Source organism: Macrobrachium rosenbergii, chromosome 4 (assembly GCF_040412425.1).
Source record: "Macrobrachium rosenbergii isolate ZJJX-2024 chromosome 4, ASM4041242v1, whole genome shotgun sequence".
In the NCBI taxonomy this organism is placed as follows: Eukaryota; Metazoa; Arthropoda; class Malacostraca; order Decapoda; family Palaemonidae; genus Macrobrachium; species Macrobrachium rosenbergii.
This window is the reverse complement of record NC_089744.1, coordinates 30,711,956-30,726,829: the sequence shown is the minus strand read 5'-3', so window position 1 is coordinate 30,726,829 and position 14,874 is coordinate 30,711,956. Positions and strand designations below refer to the sequence as shown.

General features: G+C 38.9%; 1 protein-coding gene across 17 annotated transcripts in view; it reads right to left on the bottom strand.

The window, feature by feature from the left end:
- Positions 1-14,874, bottom strand: part of LOC136832062 (IQ motif and SEC7 domain-containing protein 1-like) — a 191,923-nt gene that overhangs the window by 91,516 nt on the left and 85,533 nt on the right. The window contains exon 1 of one of the 17 annotated variants that reach the window (XM_067092811.1): positions 13,077-13,464. The exons of the other annotated variants lie outside the window; for them this stretch is intronic. Within the exon in view, the coding sequence (XP_066948912.1) occupies positions 13,077-13,162 (86 nt within the window). The 5' untranslated portion in view covers positions 13,163-13,464. Of the gene's footprint in view, positions 1-13,076; positions 13,465-14,874 lie in introns of those variants that run through there. 17 annotated transcript variants of the gene reach the window in all.

Genomic DNA, 14,874 nt, shown 5'->3' with positions numbered 1-14,874 from the left:
GAGAGAGGATGTCGGAGGGAGGGGAGAGAGCGATGTATTTCGCAAACACCGGTCTCGCCTTTCCACCTGCAAAGGCCCTTTGTAGTGACTGATCTCTTCCGGCTGACTATAAGCCCGACAGAATGCACTGACACAACCTTACTTAATGACAGCAGGGCATCATATGCCGATGCCATCATATCCTACACATGGGAAAACTACTGGTCAATTCTCCCCTCAAATGGAGACCGCCTCGGGCGGGCGAGCCACTCATTCAAGAGCACAGACATACGGACGCACCCACAACATTCTCCCTCGGCCTCTCTCCCCCACCCTCTAACCTCTCATACAAACACACAAGCAGCAGACGAACTCACGCACAAACATACAGCGAGGCGGGGCCAGGCAAGCGTATTGATTGCTGCTGAACGCTGCTAGCACAAGCCGGTGGCGGAACACAGCTGATTCTCCTTTGCTGCTGCTCTCGCTGTTTCCACTGCTGTTGAACGACGCTGGCTGTGCCACGCCCGACAACCACGCAGCGTTAAAAGCCCAACTCTTTCAGAAGCCTCACAAACACGATGATAAAAACACCACAGCACAGAATATGCTCCTATAAATGAACTCTCAACATCAGGAAAAACACGGAGGAGCGGTCTCTGGAAGGAAAGGGGGAAAAAAAAAAGCTTCTTTTGTGCCCTAGAGAACGCTACACAACAGTCCCATTACGAAAGCGCTCTATCATCCTCCCCTGGGCATGGCAACATGCCAATAAGAAATCAAACCTTCCCTACAAAAGCCACCTATGGCGGACTGTTGCCAAGCAAAGACTCACATGCTACTTGCTAATTCATAACATTCTGATCCGCTGTTATACAACAACTAATAAAACAAGTAAAATCTCAGGTGAATAACATAACACACGGACTCAAAACGATAGGATTTAAGGTACAAATCTAATATCTACGATAGTGACCTTAATATCTGTATTCCTCCAAAGGAAGACTGTAATAACGATATGTCTGCAGTCCTCAAATAATAAAGGATAAATATCAATACATACAATGAAACAATGAATACCACTTTATTTCGAAGGAGTAACGGAACGAAATGAACATTGTGCAAGGACTCCAAGCAGGAACATCTGTGACTTCCCTTCTTCCTTATTGAAATTCCTTACTGATCTTTCTGATCAAGTGACGTCACTGATCAAGCCACACGGGGGAAGCATACCGAGACTCGTCCGAGACCTCGAGTCTACTCCGTGGGAGTCTCAAAAGAGGGAAGAAGACCGGGAAGAAAGAAGCCCCTCTTCTCTTCTCTTCTCTTCCTCTTCCCAATAAGAGCTAGACCGACCGACCGACCGTGAGTGAGCACTGTGGCCATAACAGCAGCGCCATCTATTGGCCTCCGGTGTAACCACTTCACAGGACATTACTCGACGGGATTCAACTCCTTGCTTCCGTTGTGCACATACGATGCATTGCGCGTTTTTATCTACTACTTTCTCATCATTTAGCATATGCTTATTCACGTTTATCTGAGAATAATATAATTTATCATGCACATTCTTGTCATCAGAAAAATCCTTGTCTTTCTATGACAGATCTGGTCTTTTGTATAAAAATGTGTTATTTTCTATTTAATAGGTTTGCACATTCTTGTCACCAAAAAAATCCTTTACTTTTATATAAAAATCTGTATATCTTTCTTTTCTATTTAACAGGTATTAACCAGATTCTTCTATAACCTAGTAAAACCTACTACTGTATACCATCATTATTACGCAAATGACAACTACAACACTTAGTCCACACCGAGGTATGTGGCTGGAAAAAACGAAACACCCACGACCTTTGACCTTTAAGTTCATGAAGTGTTCGTTCGCAAGCATATTTAGCTGGGCATGTACGTCCAAATGTGATATACGTAGCCGGCTTGAACTCAATGATAATATGTGACCAAGATTAAAACAATTCTGATTAGGGGTAACATGGAATTTCGTGGTTATATATGCACAGCATATATATATATATATATATATATATATATACGTAGCCGGTTTAAACTTTATGATTATATATGTGATCAAGATTAAAACAATTATGACTAAGGGTAACATTGAATGTTGTGATTATACTTTATATATATATATATATATATATATATATATATATATATATATATATATATATATATATATATATATATAAGTATATATACATACATACGTATAAATAATATACGCAGTCGGTTTAAAATTTATGATTATATGTGATCAAGATGAAAATAATTATGATTAGGGGTAACATGGAATTTCGTGATTATATATACAGTGTATATATATGTATATACTGTACATCTACATACACATGTATATGCTAATATATAATATATATGTAACATTTATTATACATACACACACATATTATATAATTTATTATATATATATGTGTGTGTGTATACACACATACATACTACGATGATGAATACAGAAATGTTGTAAATTAAAAAATATATTTTTATCATTGGATTTTATCCAGTGACACTCTTTCTTCTTAAACAAAAATATTGTGTCTTTGCAGCCTTGAAAATACAATTAATTATTGCGAAACGGCGTTGGCCATAATACTGTAAACGATGTTAACTGTTCGTGTATATTTCCATCTGCCCTTGATGTCCGTGTGTGTGTGTGTGTGTGTGTGTGTGTGTGTGTGTGTGTGTGTGTGTGTGTGTGTATATATATATATATATATATATATATATATATATATATATATATATATATATATATATATATATATATATATATATATATATATATATATAAGTTATGATATGGCTGTATTTTTAAGTGTAAAGTACCTGGTAGTGTTGTGCACAGGCTACTTCACACCATACAACTTGATTGTACCTGGCGGAGGTCTAATCTTGAGTAGTGGTTACCACAAATCTTATTTTACTGATACAGTCATAAGCCATGCCAACACGTGCTCCCAGAAACAAAGTGGGATAAACATATGCTTTTCTGGTCGGAGTTATATTGTGACTAAGATAAACGGCTTTCCCAAAGCGTTTCTTTGTGTGCCAGTCGTAGTTTAAGTCAGTAGTCCTTAAGAATTGGCTATACATCTCCAATTACAACGCAAAAGATCTCCTAACGCCTAACCAACCATCTAAACTATGATCACAGGCTAATCAAATCTACTAAAGGATTTTCAAAATAGGTTAAGTCATGAAGGCTTTTAGGCTGGTCCAGAAAGAGCTAGCACCTATTGCTGTTTCTGCTTACTTGAATATCTTATTTGTATGTTACTGTGTCCTTGGCAGAAAGGTAATCAACACACTCTATGTAGTTACCAAAGATAATCCACCACACTTTCAACAAATGACTGGCAAATGAACTGCTTTATCCTCCAGTTTCTGTTGTGTTACCATAACCTGCCTGATGAACGAACTATAGGCAATTATCAGTAGAAATCGTGCCTACAGTGAGTTTTGTATCTACCTCACAGGTGAAACATTTTCAAGGACTTACGCTCTTCCGTATATTTTAAAACAAGCTATCTAACTGTGGCACAAATTACAAAAGGGCTCGAGCTTGAGCCAAAACCTTGAATGAGGGGCAAAGGACGGTTTGCAACCTACATCAGTTAAGACGCCAACCACCACGCATAAATAATTATGAATGCCAATAACAGTCCTCATGTGCTTCTTCAAGTGCAAGATCTTGCAGAACACAACTAGCACCATTACAGTTTGGACACATCCCAAGAAAACTTAAACAACACAGAAGAAAAGTCTGCCAGCAACTCAAACACTCAATCTCCACTACAGATAGGGTTATTAACGATCCCATTACAACATCAGCCAACTTGATCCTTATCTTAATACCTTGCCTACAACAACACTCATGCCTAAAAGCAAGAGGCCCTGGTCTGTAAGCATGTGGAAAAGGTAATTTACACTCCAGGGTTACATAAAACTCTTTCACTGACGTATCAAGACATGTGGTCCAACCCACCTGTTAAAGTCAGTTTGATTATCAATACGGATTGCTTCCACTCCTTTGTGCTTGCCCTTGACAAACACACAAAAATCACCACTGCCATATCTTTGGCCTCTTGCCAGTCTGTACACATAAGGATGTGAGTAAGGTTGACCAGGATTATTCAGTTTTTAAAGCCCAGTCAACTATGTGTAAATGCATATGGGTATTAGTTAACCCTCCCACAGAGGCATACATAGCCCACATGTGGATACTGGACACCACAGACAAAAAGCTTGAGACGCACCTTGCACCTGGAAGCTATGAGTTGCACAATACCACCATCATTCCCAAGGGGCCAAATGCAATGCAGACCTGGCCTTTAGGAAGGCAAAATCCCCCTGAACAAAGTATCAAACAACTGTGGAAAGCCATTTACAAAAACCCACAGTTGTACTAACAAAATGACTCTCTTGCAAGGACACTTCACCCGCAACTTCAACAAGGAAACTGAACACTATGAATCAACAGAAAGGCTTCACCATTATCTCCCATACCATTCCGAGTTGAAGACTGGCCCACCGCAACCTCATACAATTTCTGCGGTATGCCAAACCATAGCTCAACAGGTTACAGAGATCCAGCTTCAAGACCATCCTCTTCAGAGACATTTGCTCCCCTAGAATCAGACACTTCAGCACCCTTCGACCCAGCAATCCGATCGAAAGGAATCGTTACAAGCATTACGGGGAGCCCACGAAATGACGCCGTTTAAGGAAAAAAGGGACTGAACGCGATGAAGAAAAAGTACACCTCTTCAAGACGACAATGGTAACTCAGAACTTGAATAAAGTCACATAGCTTTAACGAGTAAGACATCTCATACCACCCTCTCAACATATAAATGGCTTCCTATTGTACTTGAGTAACCTTGAACCAAAGCAGGTTTTAAGCTATATTTATATATAAAGGTCACGGTCAGGCTAATGAGTGTTCAAAGAGTGACCGAACATTCACACTCACACAGAAGGAGAGAGAGAGAGAGAGAGAGAGAGAGAGAGAGAGAGAGAGAGAGAGAGAGAGAGAGAGAGAGAGAGAGAGAGAGAGCACAACCCTGGCTTACTAAAACTCTCTTCATGAAAAGGCTGGATCTTCAATTCATTGCGGATACATTCAGTGTGAAAATCTTGTGAAAAAATTACACCACTGTGGACTTAGAAACAAACATTCCTACGTAACTGTCATTTTTTTATATAACTTTTGACTGTGTCACGCATTAAAATGTTATTGTGACATACTGAAATGTATACTGGATTAAACTATACTTCACGTTTAAGATCTCTAGTCTCTGAAGATACAGTGAGACCGACAGAAGAAATACAACTGTAAATGCTCAAAATTTACAGAGTAATGAAATAATGAACCTACTCAAGCAGATGATTCTCTCTCTCTCTCTCTCTCTCTCTCTCTCTCTCTCTCTCTCTCTCTCTCTTACTGCAAACGTTTTATCAGCGACACTCAAGTTACTCTACTGTGAACAGATGTACACAAAACAATTCTGGCGTTGTAGTAAAATAGACTATGATTTTAAAACTAAAATCAAAGAAGAGGAATCCTCAAGTCCACTCACGCGCGCGCGCGCACACACACACACACACACACACATAAATGACTTCTTGAGCTGCGCTATGAGGGACTTTTATAGTGGCCACTCAAAAGACGAATGAAAAGGAAATCGAAAGTCAATCAAAGCATCACATAACAAGAAAAACCACAGATCAGACTGTTATGCCCAACCCTGTTGGGGAAATGACTGGCAAAATTCATTTTCTACCACTACAGAAACTGACAGGCTGTCCAGTACTTAAACAAAACACAAAACTCACAATGTTGTGCCTAAGAGCTCCGGCTGTGTCCACAAACTCCAACATAGCTGAATTATCTCAACGGCGTTTAGCTCAATATGCTGGCTTAACCAATTAACTCACCGGCGTTTAGCTCAACATGTTAGTTCAACGGAACACCAAAACTTGTCCCCACTTGTTGGGTCGACTAGCAATCGTAGATCATGGATCTTTCTAATAATTAAAGTAGAAGAGTTTGTATTTTGTTGAAGCAAGCAGCAATTCTGACCTAGCAACTTAACAGCCCAAAAATGAGGGTTGAATTCGCAAGATGTTTCATTTTAACCTTCTTCAGGGCACAACATTATTCCAAATTACTGTGTCCACACCGCATTTGTTGAATAATCAAATAAAAGGAAAATTCCCAGGCTTTTACAGAAATCGGAAACATATGGCCTTTTAGGCTACTAACGGCGAGAAATTGGTTAAATGGTGCAAACGATGATATTGGTCGTTCAAAAGTATTAAATTTACAACATAAACAGTAAAAATTTTTTTTAAAGTGGAGGGGGTTGCAATCTGTTTACAGAGGCTGATACACCATTTGTTAAAGACACACACACACACACAAACATTTTTTTAAACGGTTCACATTAGAAAAGAATTCTTTCAGCCAGTGAAAGGGAACGAAGAGTGAGAGGTAAACTGCACCCAAGGTCTTCCAAATACAAATTGGAAACGTTACGTGCGCTGTATTACCGACTGGACACGCGAGGCCATGAGAGGTACACCAAATTCCGAGCACTTCTGGTAATGAACACGTAAGTAGGGCTATTCACAAACTCTTAGCTAACTTTTGCTACCTTTTACAGCCCCGAACCACACCCTTCGCCATTCGTGGTGGTAAGTCCATACTTCGCAATAAAATAACATCATCATTAGCACTGAAAGAAATCAACTCCATGGACAGAGACCAGAATATAGAAATTAGACCAAAGGCCGAGCGCTGAGTCCTACGATGACATTCAGCGCTCAAATGGGAAACTGAGAGTAAAGGAGGTTTGAAAGGTGTAACAGGAGGAAACCCTCAAAGCAGTTGCACTATGCATCAATTGTTAGGAGACGGTGGAGAGTAAGATGAAAGAAAGATAATATGAAAGGACATAGAGTAAAAGGAATGAAAGGGGTTGCAGCTTGGGGCCAAAGAGACGCTGCAAAGAACGTTAAGTAATGCCTACAATGCATCCGCTTGAGGTGCACTGAAGGCACAACCTCCTTACGGGTAACTCTATGGATTTGGTATTTCCAACACCTAAATTCTGCGAGTCTTCTGGTTACAACAACAACAAACCAAATTGACTGACCTTTCGTTCTAAATTTCAATTGTTTTTATAATGCCAGCTTTCGTACCCGATCAAAAGTGTCCCACTCACCTCAAGGGTAACTCCAGTCCCACACAGGAATTTACGTACCTGCAAGAGAAGAAGAACCAATCAGAGTTTGCATATTGGGGTCTCTCATAAGCAGAGCTTAATGGACTGTCGTTGCATAAGAAATTCTATATGCAGCTCTACAACCACATTACCCACTTTCACTTACATTACAGAAATTTCTAGAGTAGTCGAATGGAATACAAAATGAAGGCCAAAGGCCAGGCGCTGGCTGGGACCTATGAAGTCATTCAGCGCTGAAAGGGAAACAGAGTAGAAAGGCTTTGAAAGGTGTAACAGGAGGAAAACCTCAAAGCAGTTGCACTATGAGACAATTGTTAGGAGAGGGTTGAGGAAAGTAAGATGGAAGAAAGAGAATATGAACGGAGGAACAGTAAAAGGAAAGAAGAGTTGCAGATAGGGGCCTAAGGAAGGGACGCTGCAAAGAAAATTAAGTTATGCCTACAGTGCACCGCGTGACGTGCTCTGACGGCGCTATCCACCTACGGGTTAAACCTATTGATGTGAAACTATTTTCAATATTCTGATGTGGACCCGCTACTGCCGAAAAGCTTGATTTCATTAGAGTTCTATATACGTTGCCATTTTTCTTTTTCAATTTTTTTTTTGAATGTTACTTTTTATCATTTAACAATGAAACCTTAGATAAAATTAGAACACCAGTAAATTAACTTTTGAAATATAAAATCTTGCCCCTAAGCAAATTCTTCCATAAAAAGGATCTGGCGTTCTGGCATAAAAGTCCCTGTAACCTCAAAATGGACATCAAGGTCACTATTATTGGCGTCAAGTGTGAAGTCCCTTACAGTTCTCATTGTATCCAAACATAGGCTAATCTAGCTTTGAGAGCAGAAGTGAGGAGATCACTTGGAATCCTTCATAAAAACAAGATTCTTCCCAAGTGGAGTATGGTGAAGATTAACACAACAGTAACAACACGGATATTGTAAGTCACATCACCGAAGAATACAGTAAAAAGTTTCGGAGAAGTTACAGCTCTCAGGATAAGAAAACCAGATTTATGTAATTATCTAGCGCTCCGAAAATAAAGAAAAGATAAAACAGTTCTCTGTCACCTGTCAAGACCATATAACATCGAGTTCAGTCACTTCAGGTAAACATGTTATGGTTCAAGGTGATTCTCCACCTTTCATAGTCAATGTTGTTGTTGGAGATTAAGTTGACCTTGTGACCTTGTAGCAGCTCAGGTCTTTGGTCCCCAAAGACAGCCGGTAATTTCTACGTTAGTTTGTAATAGTGATCTTCAGCTATTGGAGTCCACGGTCATAATGCATCCCCTTGAACATGTTCCATTTTCATTTCCATTTCAAGATTACTGGCATAGGCCTATCTTGCCTATCCCGATACTATCAAGATTTATTGCTTCCATGCCACGGAACAATTCCACACATACACAAGAATACACTTTTCAAACATGTAAACCTAAATGATATTTCCTAAAATTCAAGAGTAAATCAGTTAAAAGACAAACAAACTTACACTTTACATAGCCATATAAACTTTACATACCTATATAAACTTTCCCTGTAAAAATCAAAGACGAGAGCCAGGGAAAGTTTGACTAGGAAACTTTCACGACAAACTAAATGGCTAAGTAAAATGTAAGTTTGCTTGTTTTTAATTGAATTTATTCTGATTTTTGGAAAATGCTATGTGAGCAGTGCAAAAACAAGTGCCGTGAAGCTTGATAACCCTCACCTGACTGACTACCCAGCTCAATTTTGTGCTGTGAGCCTTAGACATCTGGAAGAAGATCATTACTTTTTAAATAAGGAGTTGCAATGTGAAACTGGTTTTACTGTTTCTCTGAATAAAGCGAGAGCGGCAAACATGCGGAAGATAAACAGAAAAGTCACCCAGACATAAGAAAGAAATCAGTGAACCAAGCTCCCCCGAATGAATGTAAACAGAAACAATTGCAAATGGCTTAGAAAAAGGAGACCAAAGAACACGACCAAAAATATTAAAAATCCTGAAAATGACAAAGAACACGACGGATAAATGGTAAAAATATCACATCTGGCAAAACTGGGAGAACGATGTGAAACAGCATTGCTTTAGAACTTAAAGCAATTCTCCTTTTATCTCATAACACACTTACATTTTGAGCTATTTATTTCTTTTTGTATTTCCCATTACCTTCTGTTACTTTTTGGAAATGAACACCATATTCTTTGAAGCTTGAATTTCAAGTCAATTGCCCCTGTAGGCTTGTTCCATAATAATAATAATAATAATAATAATAATAATAATAATAATAATAATAATAATAATAATAAAAATAATAATAATAATAATAATAATAATAATTATAATAACAACTGTTAGCTGCATAGACGCCGAATGGAATGAGAGCAGTGCATAAGGGCATTTTCATTCTTGGTCAAAACAAGTTGATGTGGCTGGGATTTCTTGCAGGGAATAAAGCAACGTGTTATCAGTGGGATGTAGCGAACAAATTATACTTGATTAATAACAAGACCATAGCTTTATGGCGAGGGAGAGGATTCAAGAAATCAAATTCCCCGACTGGTGAAACGATATCAACGGACCCGACTAGTGCAGAACGTAAAAGTTGCAGGCTGCGCGTTCACCCCTGTAGTTTGCCAGACTGTTCGTAGAGTTCAAAGCGTCTACAAAAGAGTGAATTAACAAGAAAGTGAATTTACGTCTTGTATAATGACTCTAATGCCCTGTCTTTTAAATACCAACTCACGCGGTTAAATAACTTTTTCCTGATGAGACACGTGAGTAGGTAAGCTTACGACATCACTATTTAATATACGACTGACACCTCGCAGTCCGTACAGGTGATTATTGTGGGGCTATTAACAATGCTTGTTTGAAGTTTACCATGCACTCTTGGGAAAATCTTTTCTTTATCATTCTTTCCTTTGCTATTCTTACTGAATAATCGCGTGAATAAAAAATTTAGGCCAAAGGCTAAGCGCTGGGGTCTAGGAGGTTTGAAAGGTGCAACAGGAGGAAAACCTCTCAGTTGCACTATGAAACAATTATTGGGAGGGTGGAAAAAAGGGAATATGAACGGAGACACAGCTACGGGTCAAAGGGGCGCTTTAAAGAACCTTAAGTAATGACTACAATGCACAACGTAGCGTGCACTGACGGCACTAACACCATCCCCCCCCCCAGCCCTACAAATTCGGAATGGATACTCACATGGACTCGTAGTTATAAACACTTAAACACACTTATTGCACAGAGTTGGTAACTTATGGTTCTCGACGAACTTCTTCTCGACGAACTTCTCCCAAAGTAAAATTAACAGAATGATGTTCGTGTTACAACTGAATCCTGCCTTTTTCCTTCTCTCCTCAACCTTGTTGACAATTTGTTGTGAAGTGTTATAGAGCAGCTTACCCTCCCCGTCCTCCCCGTGTTGTTTCTAATCGAGTTAATGATAATGTTCATTTTAAATGAAATATTATGGCGCAATCTTTATTTATATAACAACGTTAGAAACTTGTACTCTGGCTCTCCACTCAGCTTCCCTTAACTGCTGGTGGGAAGAGGTGGGAAACAGCAATACTTCCCTAATTCTCCCCCAAAACATTTGGGGGGGATGGTTATACACTTTATTTATTATTATTTCTCTCTTCCCACATTCGTTTTTGCCACGTGATTACAAGCAGAAGAGAGTTAAGATCCCTTCCAAGCACAGACAGGCTTCGTAACAAAAAGACTAACTAGTTATAAAATCTCGACATGAATTAGCAATACAGAAGGCCATTTCGAGACGGGTCATCAGCATTAGGCTTTGTTTGACCATCACTACAACAACAGGATCCAGGACAAAGTCTCTTAACTTTCTTTCAAAAAGACCACTACTGATCACCAGTCAACGCAAAACTGATCTAGTTTACTCTCCATGCATAATATAACAATTCCAGAATATCATTATAAAAATAATTTTTTTTTTTTTGGTGAGTGTACCTTTATTTTTTTTCTGAGACATCATACATGTAACGGAGTTACCTAGGAGTAGAAATTATATATCATGGTGATGTTAAGCTCAAAACTTGATCATAAAACAAGTATGATCACCATGTCACTGCCCACTTTGCCCTTTGTGCTTTTATTTTGTAAACAGGCATTAATTTATACGTACATTAAAAAGATTACGCTTGTATTCGACAGTATTCCTTCCACCTACTTCTTTGTGTGAAATGCTTATACTAGAGCGAACTGCAAGCTGCCATTTTATTAAAGTGATAATACTTTTCTAAAGAAAGTATAGCATTTAATATATTAAAAATGTCTTGACTTGACCGTGAGTGGAAGCCAGATACTGCTATCCCAGGGAGCTCTACAGTTTAAAGCCCTTAATCTTGAAACATCTTCCACTCCAAAGTTGTTGGATATTCAAGAGTGACATTCAAGAGTGCAACTTAGTATTTTCCGACAGCTTCTAGGGACGGTTCCTTGTGTGGCTTCACTACTCACACCATGGATAGACAGACAGACAGACAGACAGACAGACAGACAGACAGACAGACAGACAGACAGAGCCTTTAATATCAGAGACAATACAGAAAGGTGCCGACAGATCTCCAGACCAAGACACCAAACCGGTTGCCAAGGACAAGAGCCGCTGCTGTCCCTTTCACCAGTTCCTCAATGGACTGGGTGGTATCGTTCTCGGCTAGCACAATGCTGGGCCCGAGTTCGATTCTCCGACCGGCCAATGAAGAATGAGAGCAATTTACTTCTGGTGACAGAAATTAATTTCTCGTTATAATGTGGTTCGGATTCCACAATAAGCTGTAGGTGCCATTGCTAGGTAACCAATTGGTTCTTAGCCACGGAAAATAAAGCTAATCCTTCAGCCCAGTCCTAGGAGAGCTGTTAATCAGCTCAGTGGTCTGGTTAAACTAAGGTATACTTAACTTTGTCCCTTTCACCTGCACCTGAGACTCCTGACATCCCAGTCAACAAAGCTCCCACGTTTTTGCCTCTGTTCAATGGTCAAAGTTCAGAGGTCCACATCAGGTCTCTCATTCGCTTCACCACTTTACCACCTTACACAAGGCGCCACCGTGCAAGGGTCCATGCCAGCATACTGGTTTAATCTACACCACCCGTCCCTTAAGAGGCCTCTATGATGATGAAAGAAGCTGACATCACATTCCAAAGTTTCAAAGTCCATCACAACTCACGTGAGAACTGCAGCCACACTTCGATTCACTTATAACAGTGATTTATAGATGAGTGGCTTTGATTGGATGGGATTGGATTGGAAGATAAAATTTAGTTCAAAGGTCAAACGCTGGTTCCTGTGAGATCATTCAGCACTGGAAATAATGTTGAAACAATTGTTAGGAGGGGGTGAAAAGAAAAAGAGAATATGAACGGACGTATAGTAAAAGGAATGAAAGAGGTTGCAGCTAGGGCCGAAGGGATGCTGCAAAGAACCTTAGGCAATGCCTGCAGTGCCGCGTGTGAGGTGCAATGACGGCACTACCTCCTTGCAGGGGAATGTCTTTGATATATGCTAGTAATACAAAAGTGCATAGCTGATACAAACAGTGAATTAATATGCAGTGCATTTGACTCAATCACGTGATTTTTATAGAATACGTGTGCATTAATCTACTATATCTTGTGCGTATCACTCAAGCCCCTACTTGGAAATGTATCACGTTCCCTCACTGAAGAGGAGAAACAATTAACTGATATAAAGAGAAATATAAACTGAGGAAAGACCTTGATGATGATGAGGATGACAGGTGTCGGGTGGAAGATGAAAGGTTTTCGAGAGGTCGTCTTTCTTACCTGGGCTGAGCTGGGGAAGGAGCAGCAGCAGCAGTTGTACTCGGAGAGAAGAGAGAGAATCTTCGGAGCTTGAGTGGCACTTTCATTTTTGGGAAGATGGACCTCAGCGGTGGGCCCACACAGGGGAAGTGTGAACAAGCACATAAGATCTACGTAGAGGTGCCAGGTGCAGTCTTTCCATGCATACTCCTTTTTTTTTTTTATAAAGAGTGACTTGGCAATAATGGCCTCTACCAAACACTTCTAAATCTACAATGAAATGAAGTTACGACGAAGTTACGTCACTGGATGAATGACACAGAATATTGCTGAGTTCCGTTTTAATTAACACCAACACTTCTTCAACATATCAGTTTCTAACAGAATTTTTCCAAAGACACAAACACGTCTGTAGTAAGAAACCAATAAGAAAAATGAAAATATTTACATAAAACAAAATATACCAATAGCATTTTCCCGTGTTAAGAAAATAAATTGGAACATTGGAGACAAAACGCACAATACCTCTGCATAGGATACTTTATATATATATATATATATATATATATATATATATATATATATATATATATATATATATATATATATATATATATATATATATTATTTGTATATATATATATATGTATTATTATATATACAATAATATCTCTGCATAGTATATTTCTATATATATATAAATATATAACCTATATGTGTATATATATATATGTATATGTGTGTGTATATATATATATGTATATATATATATATATATATATATATATATATATATATATATATATAAATGGATGTTTATTTGTGCGTGTGTGTGTTCCAGGATAACTCTGCAATGCATTGAGCAATTTCAACCAAACTTGGGATACATATGACTTATTATCTGGGAAGAATACTGTGGGGGTAAGACGTCACTGGCACCAAAGGGGGTGGGGGTGGGAAGGGGGTGACATGTGAAAATAACCGAAAACGACAGATATTAAGTGCCTAATCCATAGTTTTCGAGGTCGCTGAGATGAATAGGACACTCTCGATGCCCTTCAAGTCCAAGTTCAGCCCCGATAGGAAGAGGGGGTGAGAAGGGGTGGGTAGGAGGTGACATGCAAAATTAACCGAAAACGACAGATATTAGTGTCTATTCCATACTTTTTGAGATCACTGAGACGAATAATGACACTCTCGATGCCCTTCAAATCCAAGTTCAGCCCCAATAAGAATGGAGGTGAGAAGGGGGTGAAATACAAAATGCCAAAAATGCTGGGCAATGCAACTGAAGCAATTATCTTAAGAGGGGAGAGAGAGAGAGAGAGAGAGAGAGAGAGAGAGAGAGAGAGAGAGAGAGAGAGAGAGAGAGAGAGAGAGAGAGAGTTTTTATCAGCCGTCATTCAAGAGTTTTCCTGGGCAGCACATTTTGGTCAGCTAGTATATACACACACACACAAACATATGTGTGTGTATATATATATATATACAGTATATGTTTATATATATATACTATATATATGTATATTAATATAAATATATATATATATGTATATTAATATAAATATAAATATAAATATATATATATATATATATATATATATATATCAAGTTTAATTAAACATCCTTTAAATCCCTTCAGCTTATTTACTGCATTGATTAAGCCTCGATAGCAATGTGTTAACAGAGAGAGAGAGAGAGAGAGAGAGAGAGAGAGAGAGAGAGAGAGAGAGAGAGAGAGAGAGAGAGAGACTAAACATATGAACAAACAAGGCGAATATTTCAAGAGCAAAATGAAAAATTCACATTTCAAAACTGG